General features: G+C 35.0%; 1 protein-coding gene across 24 annotated transcripts in view; it reads left to right on the top strand.

Moving 5' to 3' along the window:
* Positions 1-25,583, top strand: part of PEX5L (peroxisomal biogenesis factor 5 like) — a 320,090-nt gene that overhangs the window by 118,297 nt on the left and 176,210 nt on the right. For 9 of the 24 annotated variants that reach the window (XM_072807503.1, XM_072807498.1, XM_072807508.1 and 6 more), the window contains one exon: positions 25,287-25,358. The exons of 4 other annotated variants lie outside the window; for them this stretch is intronic. In XM_072807503.1, the coding sequence (XP_072663604.1) occupies positions 25,287-25,358 (72 nt within the window). 11 more of the 24 variants (XM_072807494.1, XM_072807493.1, XM_072807506.1 and 8 more) reach the window with 7 other exon arrangements.

The raw sequence follows: 25,583 nt of genomic DNA, 5'->3' as shown, positions 1-25,583 counted from the left end.
CAAAAAATCAAATACATAGCTCAGTATCAAGTTTCCATTTTGTTTTGCTTGGTATGCATTTGGGGGCCATTATAGAACTGATAGCATTTTTATTCATATTGATATACCCAATATGAATGGGTTTTGAATGTTATTTCAATATTTTGCAAACCAAATAAAGTTCCCTTTAGCTTGACAAAAAAGTTTTATGTGCAGTTTGAGTCTCCTTTCTATCTTATTTCCAAATTTTACCAAAAGGTAACTATACAGCAAATATTCTTAATAACTAAAAAATGAATTTGGCTTGCCTATTATGAATATAAAACTGTGAAGATATAATCTAAAATACTTTTGCTAAATTTGGCCATCTATATTGCTAGCTATATCATCAAATTTGAGAACCGTAGAAATCTACTGGTAACATGTTCAGGATTTAATTTTCCAGCCAAGCTTTTTTATTCAGTTTAAAAGCAAAAAATAAATTATAGGATGACTTTTCTAAACTCTTAACTATTCAAATAACATGCTTTCAAATTGGAAAGACTATTTCAAATAGTACTCTCTCTTCATAACTTAAATTGCCAAAGAAGGGAAAAATATATAAGATTCTCTGTATAGATTAGTCAAGGGAGATATTTATGGGGATAAAAGCAGTGGTCAATAGTACTTACTAGAGCTTACCACACATGCCTCATTTTTAAATTCAAATCATATTTGCCTTTTGTTCTTAGAAACCTTTACGTTAAATTCACATTTCCTTATAAAATATGTAAGATTATCTTCCAAATAGAAAAACAGTTGTATCATAACTAAACTTAAATCAAAGATCTGAGGCCCCTGGAGCTTTTAGATATGAAAAGTTTTTCTTTTTATTAAAGTTTGTATTTTTATTAAACCTTTCAAATAATAAAGATGTGAAAAAATATTTTTCCAGTTTACATAAGTTTGGGCACTTTATTTAAATGATTAAAATATCAATATGTAAATTTGATCAAATAATTATACCTTGGTTCACTGCAGGTTGGTATTAAAATGTATGGGAGTTTAGGTTTGTTTTTTTAATTTGTTTTTATTTTTTGTTTTTACTGCACAGTCTGAGCCCACAGAAAGAAGTCCTTTAAGAAAGCCAGTATACTCCTTAATCAGTAACACATAAGCATGGGGTATAGTACAGATTGTTCTAATAATGGGTTAAGACACAGATGTTTTCTGTGTTTTGCATGGTAGAATAGAGTGAGCTCCTTTGGAGACAGTTTTCTGAATCAACTTGTTTACAGAGCTGCTAAGATTTCTGGCTTTATTTAGAAAAGTCTCAATAGGGTATTTGAAGCCAAGCCCCACAGTCTCACCTGAATTGTGTCAGTTTACATCGCTGTTAATAACTCAGAATAGATTAGATTTATATCACTCTTTTCTGTGTTTGAAAAGGGAAACTCTTTGGTCTCATCTATCATAGTTTCCTAGCTTGTGAAATGAATGAGAATTTATCTAAAAATAATATTTAGGATCCCCTCCAGATTTATAAGATAACTTCGATCTCTCTCGGACTTTCTGTATCACTATTGCAATTGTTACCTGATTTAGCAAGATTATAGACTAGTAAAATTTTTCTGGAAGGAAGAGTTTCATTATGTTTGCTGTTATTTGACTCTTCTCTTATAAAATACTTTGTTAGGTGGTCTCCCCACAATTCTAGGAGATCTGACTTTTCAGCAGTTGAAACTGAAGTAAATATATTTTCTGATGAAAAAATTAAGAATATGCACCAAAGAAGGATTATATTGATAGACAGATATAGTTTTGGAAAATTATTTGCAACACAGTTGACAAAGGGTTAGTAGCTACTCTGTGCAAAATGTTCTCACAAATTGCCAATAAACAGACCAACAACCCAATTAAAAAACTGGGGAAAGAATGTAAGTGGGACTTCTCTAGGGGAGAAATTCCAAATGGGCAACAAACCTGAAAAGATGTCCAAATGAACTGATAGAGAAATGCAATGAAAGATACCACTTTACATCCACCAATTCCAGGGGGGAAAATGTTAAAGCAATACCTATTTTAAAATTAAAAGCATGTATACTTCTTTATTCAGCAATCCCACTCCTAGGATTCTGTCCCACAAAACAAAAACAACCAGACTTAAGAAAAAATGCACAAGGATGCTAATTACAGCATTGCTCAGAATTGGGGGAGAAAGGAAACCAAGTGAATGCCCAATAAAAAAAAAGATTGAAAAAATCATGGGGCATCCATGCCTAGAATAACATGCAAACATTAAAAAGAATGAAATAGAGCTATGAAGGTTGATCTGGATAATTGTTTATGTAAGAGGAAAACAAGATACAAAAAAAAGGAGTATTTTATACTATTCATAAAACAATGACAATCCTGACTAATTGTATGTGTGTAATATATATATATATACACACACACATGATAGATGTATTTAGCTACAAATATGTATTTGACTATGACTGTGGTTAAAATAGAGAAAATACATATTACATTAATGGTTCATGAAACAAATAGAGTGATATGAATATATTGGGAAGCAGGAGTAGACAAGGTAAAAAACCAAAACAAAGACCAGACTGTAAAAATAATACATATGATTTGAACCCATTAAAGCATTTATGCCTGATTTTTAGCATTTATATATATAATATATAATATAAGCTTAAAATATTTAATTTAAAATGATTAAAACATTGTTTTGAAATAAAATTCACACATTATTGCTTGAAAGCATAATAAAAAATAAATGTAACTAATGTTATTTATCAATCATCATCCAAGGGTTGTACACATAGGTTTAGCTACAAGGACATGGTTTAAAGCCTTATTTTATGAACAAATGACAACAACAAAATTTAGTAAAAACCTGAAGGGTCCACCACTAGTGCTAAACTATGTAACACTGCCCAGCCATTGAAAATGATATTGTGGGGCACCCGGGTGGCTCAGTGGTTTAGCGTCACCTTTAGCCCAGGACCTGATTCTGGAGACCCCCGGATAGAGTCCCACATAGGGCTCCATGCATGGAGCCTGCTTCTCCCTCTGCCTGTGTCTCTGCCTCTCTCTCTCTCTCTCTCTCTCTCTCTCTCTGTGTCTCATAAATAAATAAATAAAATCTTAAAAAAAAAAAAGAAAATGAAATTGTGAAAATACACATATTTACAGGAAGGAAGCTCATTAATATATTAAATTAAAAAGCAAGTTACAAAATTATATATATATACTATGATTCTTTTTTATCACTTAAGTATCTATCAAAAACTAAATGGAAAAATGGACAAAATCAGAAATAATTGATAAGTTGGATTTCATTAAAATTAAGAACTTCTACTCCACAAAAGATAGTCAAGAGACTTAGAAGAAACAACAGATTAGGAGAAAATGTTTGCAAAACACATCTGATAAAGGTCTGTTATCCAAAGATACAAAGAACTCTGAAAAGTCAACAATAAGAAAACAATTTGACTGAAAAATGGACCCTAATATAGAAATTAAACAAATGAGTTTACATTTCAGCTTTAAAACTGACTAGCCGAGTGAGGTCATGGAAATGGACCTAGTACTTTTATATTTCAGTTTTCTCATTAATAAAGGATGTATAATAAAAGTCCAACGAGTTTGTTAAAATTCAATGAAATAATGTAACTAAAATACTGAGCAGAGTTTCTGGGACAAGGTAGGCACTCGGTAAATTATTGGTACTAACAATCAACAGTTTAGATATGATCATAATGTCACTATGACAGAACATGATGAGAAATAGAAACTAATGGAATAAAAAATAGTTTAATGTTATTTTAAAATGTAGGGAATCTACTGAAGTAAGATAGGGCCCAAGATCTTTTCTCTATTGAAAATGATCCATAATAGTATCTACATGATATTTCTAAATGCTGTTGCCAAAAAAACATTCTTTTATAAGCATAGACACATGGACTGCTGGAACTGGAAGACATTAGAAATAATCTCACCTCATCTGGTCATTTTATATAGAAGAAAGCTGAGGTTCAAGTGCATTAAGTACCTCGCACAAGGTCAAATGGTATGACTGGCAGTGACAACACTATGGGTGATGGGTTTTAAGGAGTGCACTTTTATGTAAGTGTTGAATCACTAAATTATATACCTGAAACTAATATCACACTGTATGTTAACTCACTGGACTTTAAATAAAAAGTTTTAAAAAACAACAAAGATATCTCTTAATGATATGCTGGACATATTTGTATCAGGTGTTAGTGACCATATAAGCAATTTTTGTTTCTCATTAACTTTGCTTTGTACATTTAGATCATAAAAGAAAAATCAAGATATCTTGATTTTTAGCAACAAAGCACTATCCAATGCACCTACGTATAATTTTTAACTTAATGAAGCCATACTTAATACTATAATTTAATAAATGTTCTCCATGTGAATGTTGGGAAATACATGGTAAGAAGTTGGTCAGAAAGTGGCAAAACAAAATGTAATATTTTGGATATTATAAAGTATTATAATATCCAAAAACAAAAACATACTCTTAACTTCAAGGGACCTCTATAATGATACATGAGTCATATTTTTATCATTTGAGTTGAAATGTACCTGTGAAAAACAGCTAAGTTTGGTTATTTTATGGCGATCTGTTAGGTGACCACTTTTATTTTTTACAAATAACATCATGGAATGATTCTATCTGGTTTACTGGAAAAGTCACTATTCCCCATAAATCATTTATATGATCTAAATTTTTTTAATTTTATACATTTAGCTCTATTCTACAAATGGCTAACAGATAGATGAAAAAAATGTGCAATATCACTCGACATTGGGGAAATACAAATCAAAACCACAGTGAGATACCATCTCACACCAGTCAGAATGGCTAAAGTTAACAAGCCAGGAAACAACAGATGTTGGCGAGGATGCAGAGAAAAGGAAACCCTTGTACACTGTTGGTAGGAATGCAAGCTGGTGTGGCCATTCTGGAAAAATGTGTGGAGGTTCCTCAAAAAGTTAAAAATAGAGCGACCCTACATCCAGCAATTGCAATACTGGGTATTTACCCGAAAGATACATATGTAATGAAACAATGGGACACCTGCACCCCAATGTTTATAGCAGCAATGTCCACAAGAGCCACACTGTGGAAAGAGCCCAGCCCAGATGTCCACTGACGGATGGATAAAGAAGAGGTGAGATACACACACACACACACACACACACACTAGGCTATTACTCAACCATCAAAAAAAAATGAGATCTTGCCATTTGCAATGACATGGATAAAACTAGAGAGTATTATGCTAAGTGAAATAAGTCAGAAAAAGACAATTATCATATGATCTCACTAATATGTGGAATTTACAAAACAAAACAGAGGATCATGGGGAAAAGAAGAAAAAATAAGACAAAATCAGAGAGGGAAACAAACCATAAGAGACTCTTAAGCATAGGAAACAAACTGAGGGTTGCTGGAGGGGAGGGGAGTGGGGGGATAGGGTAACTGGGTGATGGACGTTAAGGAGAACACATGATGTAATGAGCACTGGGTATTATATAAGACTGATGAATCATTCACCTCTATGTATGAAATTAATAATATATTATATGTTAATTAATTGAATTTAAATAAAAATTAAAAATAAAAAGTTTAATAAAAAAAGAAGAAATTCTATTCAAAGCAGCAAATTATTAGTATAGAATGTCCCATTTAAGGAGTTATCATGCCCTCCTATTAGATTGTGGTGATTATTTATGTACCTCTATAAAGTATCTACTTTTTCCATGATTTGCTAAGGAATACGTTCATGACGCCAGACCCAATATACTGAGTTTTTGTGCTAAGATAACTACCTAAAAATTGTGTTTATATGAAGATCCTTGAGTAATTATTCATAGCAAGATGCCATCTTGTTAGAATAGTGGCATAGTGGGAATTAAAAGTTCAAAGTATTTTAAATTTTTGTGATATGAGGGACACCTCGTTTGTAGACTGTATGATGGCTTGAGGAAAAATGGTAGCTGTGGTACCACTCTGCTTCCATTTAATATTTAAATTGGAAACAATATCTAGATAATCATGGCTACTTCAAATTCAGTTTGCCAGAGCCCAGTTGCTCAGATGTCTAGTAAGTGGTTCATTCACATAGTTTAAAATGAAGAAATCTGAAAATACTGCTTATCCCTCTGTGGACTAAGCTGGTCTAGGGTATATTGGTCTGTCCAAATATTCTGTGGTGTGTAATTAAGGCCAACTCTTTCACTCTATCATAATGTTTGGGGTTTTTTTAGGAAAGGAAAAAAGTCGAGGAAAACCCATTGGCCCTCAATGAAAACCACTAAGTTTTAAAATTAGCAAAGGCAAGTCTTTGAAAACTGGCCACAGTTCTTCAAATAGGAAAACATCTAAGAATCATTTTAGTCCCAAGAAATCTTGGCTGCCCCATACCTGAATCTTGAATCCATAAACTTGCCTATTCATTGTCCCAATGGTTTTTCCTGATGATATCTACCTCCCTGTGTGCTCTCTGGAATGTTTTCCTGACACACAATCAGGTTTTGTTTGGCAGTCTACCTAAGTTTCACCCCAATATTCTGTTCTGCCAATCTGATTTTGCTTTACCCCAATCATGCCTACAACGATGATTATACTTGACCACACCTTATGGAGCAACAGATGAGGGAAATCTTTAACTGCATAGCCCCAGATTTAGAAATTTATGTCAAAAAGGATTTCAGTGTTATCAGTTTGTACTTTGTTCGACTGCTGTAATACTGAGAGCATCTGTCTACAGACTCAGGCTAATGGGCCATGATCTCCCTTTTTCCCAGGGCTTCACCTCTCCACTGCACACATTAATAAATCTGCCCTATGTAATTCCAATTTTTTAATACAATAGACTCTTGGATTTCGTGGAGTCTACAGGCTGATCTAGATTGCCCTAAATTCAATCATTTATTACATTAGTCAGAAATGCAATTATTCTGAGTGTAAATCACTGCTTAGTTAGGGACACTGGCCTTACCTATGTAGTTTTCAACCTTTAACTGCACATTGGAATCACCTGAGGAGTTCACTTAAGTGATTACCTTTTTTAAGAAATACTGATACCCAAGCCAACTCTAGACCAAGTGTATCAGAATCTTTGGTAGTGGGATCTAGGCATTTGTGGTAGATTGAAACCCTGGCTCTTCCTTGGGGAAGCCACTTAATTTCTCTTTCTCTCAATTTTTTCATCTGTGCTATGGAGGTAATAAAGTTCTCATATGGTTATAGGGAGAACTAGATGTATATATGTATACATTCAACTCTTGTATATATATATATATATGTGTGTATATATATATATATTCAACACTTAGTATGGCTTGGCCCATCATAAATAATAAAAGTTATTATTATTATTTCAAAGGGTTATTATGAGAACAAAATTATTAAAAGAGTCCAATAAGTATTAAATAGATGAATAAAAAATTGTTAAAACTAATGTGCAAATGCAAAAGATTTGCAATATTTTATATTGCATGTGGTGTATAGGTCTGAATCGTACAGAAATTTAACATGTATTTTTAATTTTACATTGCTGCAATGTCAAGCACAACATATGTGCTTAATTTGAATTTTAAAATTTATTTGGTTGCACTTTAAAAGATTATAACCACCAGAAATAATTCTATAATGGTACTGAAAAATCTCTGGACAATACAGTGGAATGGGAAATTTTGGGAAATAGTTTTATCTAGACAGTAATATTGTGGAGGTTAGGGTACTGGCCTAATTCATTTCTGTGTCTCCTGAGTGTTGTACAGTGACTGGGACATACTAGGAACTTGATAAAAGAAAAAATTGGGAGGCGAGAGCAAAAGAGATAAACCTCTCTTAGTTGAATTTATGAACTCAGAGAAAATACAAAGGGGTATGTTCTTAAAGACATATATTATCTATTTTTTATTAATTTTGATTTTGAACACTTAACCTTTCTGTGTGATTCAATTGTTTCATCTTTAATATTAATATGAGCATAGAAATTAGTATAATTGTTCAACATTATTTTAAAAATTCAGATACTTTTAAAAAGTTTAAATTTTATAATAGTGGAGAAGAGAACAGAGAACTGGAAGGTGGGCTAGTTTAGATTAATTCCTTTGGTTTCATCTATACAACAGTACTACTTAAGCTGGGGTGGGGGGAATGCCAATCCTTATCAATCAAATAGTTAACTTTTAATATTCACTGAGTGCCTGCTCTGGGTCAGAAACTGTAGTCAGTGCTGGTTGGACAAATTTAGGTAAGTATGAGCTATGGCCCCTGGTCCATATAGTGGATAGAGCCAGGCAACAGTTCTGTTCCATGGCCTCAAATTTATCCGTACCACTGAGTTCTGCTGGTTTCCTTGGAGCCCTGTGCAAAAATAATGTCAGTGAATTCAGCCAATTCCAAGACCAATGCCAGAAAAAGCATTCCAAGTCCAACTTCCATTCTTCATGACATGACATGTCTTTTAAAGTTTTATTTTGAAAATGGTATTTATATGGATTTTTCAGTAAAGAATCTTCCAAAATAGCACAAAGAATATACATCCAAGTTTGTTACTATATAAACACCAACTTGACAAACCATGGCAGTTTTATTCCTCTTGCTGATATCTTCATTCAGGCTTGTTACCTGTGATTAGGCTCCTAAACACAATAATGTCTCCACTTTTCACTTCCTTCAGTGAATTCTATACGTTGTGGCCTGATTAGTTTTTCTGAGCAGGTATTTACACATACACATAAAGACAATTGAGCACCAACGTATTCCTTCTTGAAACACATATTTTCACATCCAGTTTCAACTACTTCTATTTATTTCTTTAGAATGGATACTTAAGCTTGTCACAGCCCTTTCCGTTGGTTGGGAAATATTGATTTTGACAGAAATGAAGGAACTGTGCATAGCAGCTTGTAGAAGGCATTAAATCCTCTTCCATATTTGAATTAATGTTATATTTTATAGGCTTAGCTTCTTTCTTTAATTAACAATTGTCCTTTCTTAATCACTATTACTAACTGACTTCCCAATAGTTTGTAAAGAAATCTTAGAATTAATATTAAAGATCATCTGGTACAAACCCCTACTTTGAAAATGGAAACACAGCTCAAGTTGAGATAGCCAGCCCTCTAGTTGAGAGCTGAGATAACCAGCCCTCTAGGGGAAAAAAAAGTGGTAAAAACAAGTCTAAGACCCAAATGTTGACATTTCTTCTCAAAGTACTTTTCAAATCCATCATCTGTAGTTGTTCTTTCTCTGTATCCTTAATATTTTGCACCATCCCTGAAACATACTATAAAAAATCCAGTTTGTGTTAAAAGTAGATTTAACAAAGAGATGAATTTGAAAAGAGTTAGCAATGAAGCCTCACTGCTGGGGTTCTGCTCCAGTTACTTGACAGCAGCACCTGAGTATGGTTTAGTCAGGTTTTTGTAAGGGAGGGGGGTTGGTCAAGCCAGAACTCTTCATGTTGCTTGGTTTTAGGTTCACAGGAAAGCTCACCGTCAAGGGGATGTTTTGATGTATCCATGAACTGCAGCTAAGCCATTCAGGGTCTTCTTAAAATAAAGCTCTGCTGGGTTTTCTCAGTACAGCCTTCTAAAAGTTGACACAGCAAGAATTGCTTCTCACCAGGTTCTATTTTTAAATCCCGGTCAAAAAAATATTTTTTTAACTTCAAGATTGAGTTTCTGAGACATCTTTGGTGAGTCTTACCATCTTGCTAGAAAGATTGCTTAGTGTTAATACACTGTCAACTCAACCTGTTAGAAGAGGGAAGGAAGGAAAGAAGGGAGGGAGAAAGGAAGAGGGCAAGAGGAAGAGGGGAGGGGAAGAGGAGGCAGAGGAAGAGGGGAAGAAGAAAGGAAGGAGGGAGAGAAAGATAACAGCTAGTAATAGCCAATATTTATTGAGTGTATTAAATGTGTCAAGCACTATTCTCAGCACTTTATATCTATTAATTAATTTTTTTCCCTCGATAACTCAAGGAGATAGGTTCTGTTATTATTCTCAAATGAGAAAACTTGGGCATAGAAAAGTTACATAACTTGCTCAAAGCTATTCAGCTAGTACATGGTAGAGCTGGCTTTAACCCAAGCAGTCTGACCTGAGAGACTGACCTCTTACCTCTTCACTATATGTCTTTGAGTTGGATGTTTGTCTAAAAAAAGCACTAAAGGGCTGTCGGCTTTCCTTAAATTTTTGCTTTTTCTACTTAATCAAACATGCATTTTTGCATTATTGTCATCCCAACTGTCAGTCACATGGAAATATGCTGGAGGCAAGGGGCTGAGCTGAAAAGAATCCAACCTTTTGGATTGGTCAGAAAAATCTTATGTTCTTATTGTGCTCTGCTACTTATAAGTTGTATGACTTTGGATATGACCCTGAAAAAAAAGAGTTCTGAGGCTTTAGGATTTTCCATTTCCTTATTTGAAAAGCAAGAAAAATATAAACAAACGCATGGTATTATGAGAATTAAATGAGATAACATATGTAAAATCTTCATTCTGATGAATAACAAACCATTCTCCCCGAGTAAATTTACTATAACAAATTGAAATTCTTAATGAGTCATTATCATTTTATTATTGTTGCATGAAGTCGTACTTATACAGAAAAAAAGATATGAGATAGTTCCTAGGAATGCCAGCTGTTATGATCATTGTTCTTATTTGGTATCAATATGGGCATGTACTATGCTGGATTCAATGTGCAAAGACAGATAAATTAATACATTAATATTTCTCTGCTAATGAACTGCTTTTTCCAGAATTTCTTACCTCCCTTAACTGCCAGAATCTGGCTCATCTTGTATGTCCATACCCAGCCAAATCTTACCAGCATTGACCCTGAACATCAGCTAGTTGAAGAGCTCTGCAGGAGCCACCAGGAAGTCTGACTCATGCTTTCATATTGTGGGACTTCTTTTTAACCCTTTAGTGCTGAATCTTCCAGCATCTGCAAGTAGGGCTCAGAAGTAGGTTGCCTTGTATACGATCAAAATGGGACTGAAGTGGGACAGAAAGGCCCCAGAGAGACACTAATCAAGATCTAGGTGGATCATCCAAATGGTACATCTTTCTGAAGGAGGTAGGTGGAGAGGGCCTCCAGGTCTGAAACCAATAGGACCAAAACTAGGAAAATAGAGAAAATGGGATTTAAAGCTGAGGTTGGATGATCTTGCCTGAATTCTCAAGGCTTATTATGTGGCTCCAGCAGCCTGAGATGGGGATAGGGAAGCAGCCATTGAAGGGGATGATGTTCAGCCACCACTCAATGCTGGTTTGGACCAGGCCTGGTAAACAGAAAAGGGATATACTGACCTCTGTGGTCACCTCTAAATTTGAATGCCAGGTTGAGGTATAGGTCAACAGCATATATAGAATAACTCCTGGTTTCTGATTTGGAAACTGTTCTGTTGTTGTTCAGGTGTTGCAATTGTTCTAGAGCTTTTTTGTATGTCGTTCATCTATTTCTGTCTTATTGACTGAGCCCCTTCATATCTGACTTAAGAGTTGGGTGAGACCCAAGCTATTCTGGCCTTGTGCAGAGTTATGCTGCTATGCTAAGTAGAAAAATAATAATAACAGGATCTAATATATACAAAGCACTATTCCACATGCTTTGGTTGGGAGAAATCAAGATCTTTGACCAAATTCAAAATATCCAGCCCTTGTTTCTATTTTACAAGAGATGAAATGCATAGCCCATGCTGATGATAACCAAAAGACTTTTTTCCATCCAAAGATGGAACATAGAAACATAGGTCAACAGACCTGAATTTGATTTTGTGTTCTAGCATTTTCTAGATAGATAAAGCACTTTTTGTCTCTTATTTTCCATTTCCTCAACTTTAAAAAGGAGAATAATACCTACCTTCATGGAATGACCAAAGAAAATTAAAGGCTACAAGCCATGTATAAGTATTTGTGATCCTAAAACCATAATCATTAAATATAATTCAGACATATACTAAGCAACACACATTGAAATTTGTCCTAAGACTAATTGGATAATTCCTGTTATGGAATTTTCCATCAGAATCGAAAAGAGATAAATTGGCTTTGTTTATCATTCAGAGAGAGAAATAAGATAAAAACTAATTTTCCAAGGGCAAAGTGCTCTACCACCTGAGAACAAATTTATAGTCTTTCTAATATAACACTGGTTTTCAAACTTTTGTCTCAGAGACCCTCTATAGTCTCAAAAAATAGTAAGGACCTCAAAGTTTTCACCTTGATTCATGCTAAGGTGCTAATGGTTTAGCCACTGCTGCTGTTGCACAATCAATACAAATATCCACCCAGCAAAAAGATAAATCATGGCTTAGTACTATTAGAAAATAGTTTTGACTTCACAGATGGCCTGAAGGAATCTTGGAAGCCACTGGGGTTCTATGGACAATACTTAATGTGCTATTTTCTCTTGTGTGAAATGCATTCTTTGTTATAATGGTTTCCAGGATTTCTTAAACTTTCTTAACAAAAACTGTTAATATGAGGTGGATTTGGATGTGTAAGGTAGATATGGGTTTGTATTAACATTCACAATAAACATATTGTTGCGTAAAAAGAGTAGTTTAGTATTTGTATGATAAAATGATAAAATGATAAAAATACATATGTATGTATATATGAACATATAGTTATACATACAATTATATATGTATATGTGTATAAACTTTTTGGGGGGAATGGCATCAACTAGAGAGATTAAGAGGAGTTAGCAGTAATGGCAGTAATTAATCTTTTTTTTTTTTTTTGCCAGAGAGCAAAAGTATTTCATTAAATACTGAGCACCAATGATGTGATAGGAATACTTCTGTACTTTAAAAATATTTTAAAGCATTTCTTATAAGAAGAAATTGCTTTTATAATTTTAAAAAGCTTTTTCCATTTGGGGCACCATACTATCCATTGAAATATAGCTGCTCCTTACTAACCTTTGCTGCTTCTTTCTTTAAAACTCCCGCATTCACCTACCTGGAATAGTCTTACAAGAGTGCAAGAGCTGTGGGGCTTTTTTTAAGAGTGCAGGAGTTTTTATTAAAGACTCTTTATTAAAGTCTGTATCTGCTTCCAAAGATGTATTTAAAGTAACTGAGCATCAGTCATTCTTCCATCTCTCAGTAATGTATTATCAACCTATTATTCACTTTGAGGCACTAATCCAAGATTGCAAGAGTCTTCAAAGGCACCTTACTTAGAGTGCTCTCAATCAAGTTGATATGAGTGAGCTTCGTGTTCTTCATCACTGAAATTTCTCTGCTTTGTGTTGTTTAAGAAGCCTTTCTTACTGTTTCTTTAAAATTTTGCAATGATCTCCATAATAGAAGCACCTAAGATTTGAGATTTGATTCCTGAAAGGAAAGAAAAGAAAAAATGCAAAGATTAAAATTGGAAGAAGACTCTCACTAGTCCTCTATACTCACTGGAATGCCATAGTCTTGTAGAGAGAAGTTCATTCTGTAGTTCTGAGGTTTGCTTGCAGGTTACTGAATATCTTCCATATTGTTCACATAACATGTAATTATTTTTCAGTAGTAAAACAAAAGAATGTTTCATTAAGGAGCAAGAATCCTCAAACTTAGAGCAAGAAAATAAATGTTGTGGTTGATTCTGCTTTACCTTACCTTACTCTAGCTTTCCCCTATAATAAAGTTTTATCCTCTGACAAGTTAAAAACAAGTGAAATGCAATGGAAGCAACTGTTTGGTTTTTTAAAACCAAGCTCTAAATATGTCATTTCAAAAATAAATAAATAAATAAATAAATAAATAAATAAATAAATAAATAAATAAGTCATTTCAATCCTTTCACAATTATATTAAGTTTGATGATATCCCAAACACACTTGATTAAGTATACATCTTTTCAATATTTTATTATTCCCTGGGCAGTTCAGTTCTTAGGTTTGCATCAAGATGTCAAAAATCACAATAGGTCCTTTTAGATGTTCTGCAGCACTGAACAATTTCACATTGTATTTTTTTTAACAGACTCTCTTTGTTTTTGTCCAATAACAAGAAACAAGAAGAAAAGTTTACATCTTGCTCTAGGACTTTGCAGAGTGCAAAAATACATATCCTTTGCTAAGTGTAAAATGTTTTTCTATCTCAAAGTATATTATATCTGTCTCTAGCTATCAGTTCATCTCTATGTCTCTCAAAAACTTTTTTTGTTTCGCTGAATTTTTCCTAAAATAACCTTTCAATATGACCAAGTTACAGGAGTGCCTAGAGTATAGGCCCATTTGCTGCTCATTTAATTCCTGACTACAGTAAATATGGACGCTTTTATTACCTACAGTAGCTAGTATTGAGGAAGTAATCTCATGACATAAAGTGTAACCAGGATGGACTTCCTAAAGTACAGATTTGATAATGTTACTCTCCTGCTTAAAACCCTGCAATGGCTGCACATTGCCCTTAACATAATGATGTGATTTTTAAGATTCTTCCTTCCTCTCCAGCCTCATCTGGCATCACTCCCTCAAGCCTCAAATCTCCGCTAGCCTCTTCTCAGATGTTAAAAGGCCCTGCCACCTCTTTGGTCTTGCCTCTTCTGTACTTCCCTCCTCATCACTCTTTTGCGTGCCTATTTCCCAAGCCCACCCATATAAACCAGCCCTCTGTTCCACTGGGATGGCTTCTACTCATCATTTGGATAACAGTGTTTTGTAAACTACAAAATACACAAAATGTTTAAGGCACGAGAATAAAATTAACAGACTTCATACTCATGCTACGGAAAAATAGAACCATAATCAAGAAGCTTCCTATATCCCTTATCTGATCACCAAATAAGAGAGTTTTTTTTTTAATAAGAGAGTTTTTATAATTATTCTTTTTTGAAGACCATTTCTTTCCTATCAGCTAATAAAGGCATATAGAATTTCCTATAAGAATCACCAGACTGCCAAGATATCATGTGTATTCAAATGCATTTGTGCTTATTTTTTCCAGTAATGGAAATAAAGTAATATAAAATTTGGTGAAAATGCCAGAAGTAATCAACTACCCATTACTTGTTTTGTAATAGTAACACAACTGTATTGACCAAATCTGGCATCCCTCATGCTAAAAGGATGACCATGCATCAATGTGAAGCAGCCATTGTTCTGAACTAATATAATTTTGCCTAAACAAACTCAAGTACCTGAAGGTCCAACATTGCCACATAATCTACTTTGCATCTTCCCAAATTAATTTTGCCTTCATGATCCAAATATATAATTTCTAGGCACTAAACCTCTTTTTACTTGAGCCAAAGATTCACAGAATATTTGAGTTCAGGTTTTTGGTCAAAATGCTTTATATAAATGAAATTTTTTAAACTTTGCCTTTAGTTATAAGCCATTGAATTTCCCCCCAATAAGTAGTAACACTTTCTGTATCAACCAAGGTGCTAGTTGTTGTTTGTCATAAAGTAGTGTATGCAATTGGCTATGTCCTCTAGACTCTGCTGTTTTAGTCTTTTCACTTTTCATGTCCAGTGGATAAACGAGCTGTGGCCCCAGATCTTTCTTGTCCCTATGACTTAGGAGAGCTCCCTCAACAAGTAGTTACCCAGAATCTTTTATTCATGAAGAAGATGGATAGGAGCCCCAGACATGCCCACCCTCTAGGGATTGCCATGTATTATTTGTAATGTTGTCATCAGTGAATTTGTAAGCCACTGGAGAAAAGAAATGACTTAAAGAAGCTATAGGGAGATTGATTGAGAAGTGATGAGAACTGCGGTGTGGATTTAAGTTTCCTAAGGTTATTAAGGCCATGTGGGGAAGCCCAGAGGTGAGAGTAATGGCTGTGCCTCCAGGAAATGTTGTCATTTTTAGGAACAGAAGGGATTTATTCTAAACTGTCATGTCTGTCATGTCTGTGTGTAGCTCCAGATGGGGAAAAAAAATCCTCAAAATTCATGTGAGCCATAACAGCTGGTTATAAGTCAATCAGTCACATAGATGTAGCTTAATGGTAAACAGTTTTAACTTTTTGCATTGATTATTATAGCCAAAGCACAAATATTGAGCTGACTCTTCATAGAAACAAAATTCCTCAAAAAAAAAAAAAAAAGAAACAAAATTCCATAAACAAATTTTTCTTGAGCATGTGTCAAAGTATCAAAACAATGTGCAAGTTTAGGGAATGTATGACAGTAGAGGCATAATATGGTTGGGGGGACAGAATGCTTATAGAAGCATCCAGGGTTTTTTATTTCCTTATTTTTATTAAAATTAAAAGTTTGCTATTTTCTTTAAGGCCATAAAATCATCATGCTCAGATCAGTTGTTATAAAAAGAAGTCAGTGGCAGGTGTATGCCAGGTGTGCTGACTACCAGTGAGAGAAAAGAAGCCACTGGAGGGTCCAGTGATGAGTACAGCTGTGTTTGAGATTGGCTAACCCGGTTCCATCCCCCTCTGCTAGGACCAACACACATAAAAATTGGAAATCATGTCAATGGAGATCAGAAGTGGAACATCGAGTAATAGTTTTAGTTTTAAATAATTTCCTTTTTTCTTGGCAAAGATATAGAATACATAGTTTACCCTTTTATTACTTTTTTGGGGGGGTGGAGAGAGGTGAAGGAGGTAAACTTTTTAAATGATGGTAGTGTTCACTTGCCATTCCAGGACCCAAATTAATCCAGTTCTCTCGAGTTCCTTACCTATTTTATACCGGCAACCACTCCAGTCCTGCTGTTTAAGTGATGACAAGTAAAAATGTCTACTGGGATTGCTTGTTAGTTTCACCTTGATTTGGAAATAGCACCAAGACTACATAATGCCAAGAAATCTTAAAACATGTCATTTTTCAATCATTGTCTTCAGTGGACAGAAAACAATTTTTATATGTCAGTCATTGCATACTACATACCACTACATATAACACCTTTAAAAGCCAAATCTAGAGAAAATGAAAAATTTTTTGTAGAGACAAGAATCTTCCAAATGAAAGAAACTGACTCAGAATTTTCCTGGGAAGGACATCATGTTTTGTTTGTTTTTTTCTTTGAATGTGGTTTTGTCTGGCTTGGGGACTGAGGGAGGGTTTAAGAAGAGTTTACTTATTGTCCTCAAAGTAATGTGGAACATTGCTGATTCTGCCATAACTGAAATTTCACGTTTAATTTTTGTTTTCTGCACAAGAGCAGAAATCTCAATAAGCCACCCAAGAACAGATGTACTCTTTCTGAGAATGCATTAGCCTTCCTAGCCCTGTTGAGGCTTGCTACTTTTGTTGCATGTTCCAGAGGTGAATACTCAGTATGTAGCCCAGAGTAAGAACTTGTTTGCAGGAAACACTGATGATCAAAGGATATGAAATTGAGGATGTGATGATTAATATCAACTGGAACTGCCTATCACACCATGGATTTGTTCCTTCAAAAAGCTGAGTTGTTTGATCACTTGCTTTTGACAGACTATAAAAACCCCAGCCCTTTGATCAGAAATCCTCCTCCTTAAACCTGGTGATAGGACCTATCACTAGAACTTCATGCCAGAAACACAGTTCACTGATTTGCTTTTCAAATGACACCAAAACTTTGCTGCAGGGGAACAACAAATCCTGAACTTTTAGTGTTCTTATTTTGGAAGCTTACTGAACCAGTGGTTTTGCTTTTCTGAGTTTTAAAAGTAAACTAAATTAAAGAAACCTTGGTGGAAAGACGGTATAGAAATGTGATAGCATGTACTATACTTTTAAAATGTATCACAGCAGATAGATGCCAAAAAGCAAGTGTAATAAAATGTTAGTGGTAGAATGTAGGTAGGAAGCATGCAGGTACTCTGTGAAATTCCTTTAGCCTTGCTCTATATTTGGAACTTTTCACAATAATATATTGCAAAGATATATAAAAGAAGGTACATATCTGATTTTGTATACTTAAGAATATGTGGTTGCACAATGATATAAAATAGACTAGCTCCAATGATTATTTATGTTGAATTCTCATCCTTGGAAAACTTTGAGAATAGAAAACAATTTTAAGAAGCTTTATAAACTCTTCGGGTTATTTTCTACAGACAATAAACCACACTAAAGGCAGGAAAGCCGGTAAGAAGGCACTTTGAGGCTATAGTGAAAGTATATTGTGTGTCACTGCCATCTTATTATCAACTAGTAAGTGACTAAAATGTCTAGTTTGCCAAGTAGATTTCACTTAAAATTTTAAAAATCACTAAATATTTGGACATACATATATAACTTAAAATATGGCCTAAAATGCATCAACATATTTGTTGTCCTTGTATTTCTTTTTTCGCCCAGCAATATACCTTTAGAACTGAGTTTGATTGTCATAGGCAATGTTTGCCCAAACCTGACCCAAAGCTAAAAATTGTATCCTATGGCTCTTTTATTTTACTATATGTATGTTTTACCCTACTGCAACACTGTTTTACCTTATGTGTTTCACCATACCAGGCTAGGGGTGGAGCAGGGGGACACAACTGTAAACCTCTTTTAAAAAGACAAAAATAGGGGTACCTGGGTGGCATAGTTGGTTAAGCTTCTGCCTTCAGCTTGGGTCATGATCCCAGGGTCCTGGGATGGAGCTCCATGTGGGGCTCCCTGCTGAGCGGGGAGCCTGCTTTCCCCTTTGCTGCTCCCCCTGCTTGTGCTCTCTCTGTCTCTCTCTCTCTCTCAAATAGATAAATAAAATATTTTAAAAAGGAAAAAAATAGTTCTTGAAAAATGCCAGACTTAACAAGCCCCTCTGCAAATGATTCTCTGTGATGATGACATTTTTCCTTCAGAAAGTTGATTTCATATATATATATATATAATGAAAGATCTAAAAATTATCCTTTTGATTGTGAAAGTCTGTCCTGGTTTATGTCCTAAGCAGAAGTAAACTCTTTTGACAGGCCTTTGGGAAGAAACATCTTCCTTCTCCCTCATTTCCTGTTTTCTCTTTTCATTGTTTCTTTGGCTCCCACAACAGTGGTGTTTGTGGCTATGCTGACACTGTGGATCTTTAAAGAACAGACGGGATATGGGACCCAAATGATGTCAAAGAATTGAAAAGCTTAATATTATAAAAGAGAGTCAAGAGGAAAGAGGCATATTAAATGCAATAAACAAAACATTCACTTCACCATAGTACCACACTAACCCCAAGGGACATAAGCAATAACTGTAGCATGAATCTCCATATTTTTTTTAAAAAAAACAAGCTTTTATCCCTCTAGAAACATAATAAAGGAAGGGTAAAGCCCTGACCCAGTCGTTTTACTGCAAAGTAGACTTTCAAAGTCTTTGGCAATTTTATGAATCTCTCAATCACACTTTGTTTACTTACTTTCTTATTATGAAAGAAATTCATTCTTATTTCAAAGAGTACTCCCAAGTATAAAGAGAACAGATAGATTATGCATAACTCCATTTCTCAGAGAAAAGGACTTTCAATATTTGGTATGTATCCTCACAGATTTTTCTTCTATAAATGTATATCATATCATTGTAAATTTCCAAAGAGAAGCATGCAGTTTTTCCCCAAAAGGCCTTTGTTCTCACTTTCTTGCCTCATGATTTCTAGCCCCTCATTTTCTGGCATCTACAGTTTTACTTTCTTCACTAGTCGCCTCTTGAACTATAAGTGTACTCAGTACCTTTATACAAGGGAGAGGGAAACTACAATTTTCCCAGTATTTCCCTCCTCTCATTTGTGTCATTCCATTCCCTCTTCCCTCCCACTATTTTTTTAAACTGTGGGAGAATCTTTAGCACACGATTTACTGTCTTGATATGTTTTTCCCTTTTTGTCTTTTCATTCAAGCTTGTGTAAGCAAAAATAAGTCCTTTCTCATCTCTTTGCTCCCTTACTACCAGTGTCGCCACTAAGTCATTCTGATTTTGGTTCCAGGAAGTCAGGTCCTTGATGGCTGCCAGGATGCCCAACACAAGGGAAGTGTGCAGGGTACACCCTTACTTGAACTTTCATCAGCATTTGACAATGTCTAGAGTTCTTTTGCCTTTGACTGCATCCTTCTGGTTCTCCTCTTACATGTCCAACCATTCCTATTTGGCCTCCTTCACTGGGTTCTTTTCTTTGGCCCATTCTTTAAACATAATTTTTCTCCAGGACTCTGGCCTTAGTCCTTATCTCTTCTGTTTTCTTTTTTAATGAGCTCATCCACTCTTGTGATTTTAGTTATCCCCAGAAATCCATACGACCTGCCCTTATCTCTCTTCTGAGCTATAGACCCATATACCCGAATGACCGACTGAATCTTTCCAATGATATCACAAACTCAGCACATACCTTTTCAGCACATCATCTCTTTTCCCAATCCTCCTCCCTCTCACTGAGCCCCTATTCAGTTTGTCGCAACACCATTTAATAGCTGTAATAGTGTAAATAACAGCTGAGACATTTTTTTAAATAATGCAAACTTGACCACTGAAAGAAGTAATATTTGCATTCATCTTGACATCTGTAGTCAATCACAAATTGCTCTGAGGGCTAATTCATACTATTACCTCTAAAGACAGATGGCTAGAGAATCTGGTAATTCAAAGTCCATTGGTGACTGTGAATACAATTACGGTAAATTGCAACCTGGTTGTAATTGTCTTAAAAGTGAAGAGAAAGGAAGGAGCTGTTGCTAGTGAATGTGGACCACTCTTTCAAGTTTGACAGTGAAGAGATAAGAGATTAAATGAATGCCTTTAGGGAAAAGGAGATGTGAGGAAGTAATCTTTTAGAAGAATGGAAACTGAGCAATTGGCAGGCTGTGGGAAGAAGGTGGTGGAGAAGGGATGGAAGACAGGGAAGATAGGAAGATAGGAATTGAACACTGACAACCACAAAAAAGAGAGTAGGGAGATCTTTGTTTCTTTTGTCTCTGTTATATATTTTTCATGTAACATTTGCTTTCCTAAATTCAGGTGTACTATTTATCATTAAATAAATAATAGTAAAAAAATATTTTAAAAATATTTGTATTGAATTTTTAAAGTTTTTATTTAAATTCCAGTTAATTAACATACAGTGTAATAATGTTAGTTTCAGGTGTACAATTTAGTGATTCAGCACGTCTGTACAACACCTGGTACTTATCACAGGTGCGCTCCTTAATCCTCATCATCTATTTAACCCATCCCCCTGCTATCCTTCCCCTCTGGTAACTGTCAGTTTGTTTTCTCTAGTTTTGTTTGCCTCTCTCTCTCTTTTTTCCCCCCATGCTCATTTGTTTTGTTTCTTAAATCCCACATATGAGTGAAATAATATGGTATTTGTCTTTCTCTGACTGACTTATTTTGCTTAGCAAATTTCTGTCTAGCTCCATCCACATGGTTGCAAATGGCAAGATTTCCTTCGTTTTATGGATGGATAATGTTCCACTACATATATATATATGTCCATATGTGTATATCTATATGTCTATATGTGTATATATATATACATACATAAATGTATATACATATATCACATCTGTTATCCATTCATCAGTTGATAGAAATTTGGTTTCTTTCCATAATTTAGCTATTCTTGATAATGCTACTATAAACATCAGGGTGCATGTATCCCTTTGAATCAGTATTTTTGTATCTTTTGGGTAAATACCCAGTAGTGTTATTGCTGGATCATAGGGTAGCTCTAATTTTAACTTTTTGAGGAACTCAATACTGTTTTCCACAGTGGTTATACCAGTTTGAATTTTTATATGTAATCTTTAACCTTTATATTTATTTGCATTATTATTCTGTTGTCAGGCAAAAATTGCAGTTGAAACTAATTCATGCAATTAACTAAATAATGTGTTTCTTAACCTTTTTAAAATCTCCTTCATCTATTCCACTCCTAAATATGAAGAATCCTTTTAATTTGACCCATATACAACTAGTGTCTTTCAGTTAAAACTCTTTTTAAGCTCCTATTCTAAAATGAACATAGGGAGCTTCATTTTTCAGGTCCCTATCCCATCAGATTTTGTTGTTCTGTCTTGTTTTGTTGTTACTTATTTGCAAAATTTTCTTACATAGTGCATTCTCAATCTGTGGTCATGTATTGTTTTTCCTATACAGCTTCTAAGTTTTATGGTTTACTTAATTCAAGTGAGTAAGCCCATCTCTCTGTTCTATTTTTGTGGAGGAGAGAATGAAGGGGTGGGAGGCAGGAAGGAAATAAGGTTAAGGAGAGATGGTGGAATGTCTGCAGAGAGGAAAGGTTACCGGTTAGACTCAATATTCTAAAGAAAACTATAGATCTGAATCAATGGTATTTTAAAAGCACTAAGAAATAACTAAATAGTTTTCTTTGCAGTTACTCAGAAAGGATTCAGAATGGTGTGGGGAAGATGGGAGATGCTGCATTTGGGGGTTGACATTGGACACTTCTGAGCTGAAAGCTTCTTGTAAAGAGTGAGGCATTTTTGGCAAATGACTGTTTTCTTTCTTTCTTTCCTCACATCTCCCACCTTCAAGTCCTCACCATTTTAACTCCGCTACACTGATGCTCTCTTCTCAGCTGCACATAGGTGAGCAGTGCCCAGAATCGACCCGCAGCAGACAGCTTGCTAAGGCTGAGGTGGAGAGGGCCCGACCTTACTGCCTCAGTTGAAATCCTCAGCTCCAGTGTGTGCCAGGGGAGGTGGGAGGGGCACAGGAAGTGACTACCCTCTGGCTTCTCCTCCCACAGAAGCCCTGCCTCCTTAACGCTTGGACAGTGAAGAGGTTAGCTTTCTTTCTCCTTCTGGTTCAGTCCTTTGCCTAAAGTGAAAGACCACGCAGAAGCTATGGAGTTGCTTTTTGTGCTTGACAAAAGTGCATAGATAGAAGACAGGGATTCCTGGCTGGGAGGAGGGAGGAGAGCTGAAGATCCCTGCCTGGGCTGGCTGATCTAAGCAGTCAAAGTGGGAAGCTGAGTGCTTGAAAGAGGATTATGCTCGCACTAGAAATAAGCAGTAAGTGAGCGAATAACCATTATGGTTTAGAAAAGGATTAATCCCCCTGGGGCTATGGGGTGAGCTAGAAAATATCGCTTAATTCTAGAGTAAAATTGTAAGGCTTCTGACTCTGTGTACAGTTGGGTGCTGCTTGGAGACTGGGGCTTAAATACAAAATCAGAGCTCTAAATGCCTCCTCCCACTCTTGGAAAATGCCAACTTCTACTTAGAGTTGTGGATATAATCTTCTTCCCTGACCTAGCCTCTTCCCATTAAAATATACTCCTAACTCAGATAAGGAGTTGGGATTAAATTGGAGAGGTGGGATTTGGTGGTGGTCGAATTGCAGTCTTGAATTATGTTTGGTGAATGCCGACATCGTTATATCATTTAGCAGTGATTTGCTCATCACAAGAAATTCTGGGGTGAGGCATTAAAAGGGAAAAATTGAGAGCTTTTATGATAAAGAGGCTGAATAGTCTATATGCGTAGGATGAAATATAAAAATGTATATAATTAATAATAGATGGAGTGTTTTAAAAAGCATTAACTAGAACAGTAGTTGGGGAACCTAGAAGTGCTAGGATAAAAATTAGTTAGAAAGGAAGAAATTTTAGTTTCAATGATTTTTTTGTGCTAGCCAAAAATTTCACAATGTTTACAAAGTCAAGACAATGATTCAGGGATACTTTGATTATTGTCATACATTATAAATACTCTTGCTGGGCAAGATCTGTGGTTCTTTGGTCAGCAAGTTCTGGCAATGAAACCACTGCCACTGGTGCAAAGAATTCTGGGATGTCTGACAGTGAAATGGATGGAAGGACCCACATTCCATCTCTACTTAATGTCCTTTTGTCCAGAAATCGGGTCATGCAAATGAGCTACTTGGTACGTATACAGATCAATATTCGGAAAGACATTTTTAAATGTTTTGTGTTAGGGGGTCTCTGGACAATATCTCATGGCAACCAGTAGACTAAGAGGATACAAAAACAAAGTAATAGGGAGGAAGTCAGCTTGATTGAAACCAACCCCATTCTTTTTGTTTTCCATCAATTGCGAAATGGAACCTCAAATGAGGAGAAGAAGAATAATGGATAGAAATACTGTGGCCATCTGTTCTATTCTAAGTGGCTAAATTCATTAATATATGAATGAGAATTCAGATTTTATTTGTGCATCCTAATACTTGAAGATTCAGAAATCTCTTTATTACAGGAAAAAAAACCCACAAAAATAGGAGGTATATTTCTTAGGAAGGAAGGGAAAGAAAACATAAGAATTGTGTCCCATAGGTTAAAGAAGATTTACATCATCTTTGCTGAAGGATATAGTTCTTCCCTTAATGAGATGGGGATCCTAATATGGCACAATAGATGCAAATAAATATTTTTAGTTCCCTTAATTCTGATTGATGGAATTAAAGCAAGCATTGTTTCTTGTTTTTTCTTTTTAAAATAATAACCTTGGATCATAGCTAACTATGTAGTGAATTTTATTTTCCCTTTCTTACTGGTCCTCTACAGAGGTACTATGATTTCTGAAATCATGAAGAAGGAATCTATCATTTCTGGTATTGCTATCAGCCAGTGTATTGGGAGAAAGAAAAAAAAAGACTCAGACGTATTATCTTTCTCCTATAGCACAACACTGAAATGGTTAAAATGATCTATGACCTTTTCTAACTTTACAACTTTTGCTGTGGGGAAGGTAGATGGAGATTGGTCATGGGGGAAAAAGACAAAATGCCAATAAAGTGCATTTTTAAAAAATGGTCTGTATTCTTTCAACTTTTCAAACTACCCAAGTTTGAAAATTATTTTACTCATCTTTTAAAAATTATTTGAGTTGGTTTTTCCAGTGTTAGTTTTCATCAGATTTATAAGCAAATGCTGAAAATCTGAAGACTCGTTATCTGAGTTGTATAATGCTTGTCTTATTCTTTAAGATATAAAAGATATTAAAATAAACATTTAATAGTTGATATCTTAAAGCAGACCATAATTACTAAATGCAATTTCAGTCCTTAAGAAAAATGGGCTCGGACTCTTAAGGGAATTGTATATCTATCTCAACATTTTAAAGAATGTGTTTTGAAATTACAAAATTGAAAAAGGCATAGCAATATTCAGAAAAGGATTAAAGGTATAATTTGAATGAGAGAGGCTAAGGAGAAATACTTGATGAGTTAATTATAAGCCTGCAGTTTAACAACAAAACATTTGCTGTTGTCCATGAGAGACTGACGTAAAGAATGATGTATTATGACTAGTGAACAAGGCTAAAACTTTTATCTTTAAAAATTATTAAGTGGGAGTTAACCTTATTAATGGAAAGAAACTAAATGATCATTTAAAATTATTCTTTCACAAGAAAAGTAAAGAAAAAGGATATGGAAAACTAAGCAGTGATGAAGACCTCGAAATAATTGTTGATCAAAAGCAGGTAAGTGAATGCTTACATACATTTTCTACTGTTGTACTGTAGATCTTTGACAACTGAAGCCCTTTGACTGTTCAGCCTGCCTTGGTGGCTGTATTAGCCTGTCAGGCAGAGGTCTGCATAACAAGATAGATTTTGAGAGCTGCTAAGCCTCTCTATATGATCCCTCTGATCCACCGACTTCTGCATGATGTCAACATGCATGTTCTGTGTGTAGGAACAATGAAA

This window comes from Canis lupus, chromosome 31 (assembly GCF_048164855.1).
Source record: "Canis lupus baileyi chromosome 31, mCanLup2.hap1, whole genome shotgun sequence".
NCBI lineage: Eukaryota > Metazoa > Chordata > Mammalia > Carnivora > Canidae > Canis > Canis lupus.
Note: the sequence above shows the minus strand (reverse complement) of the source record. Positions and strands in the feature narration are given on the sequence as shown.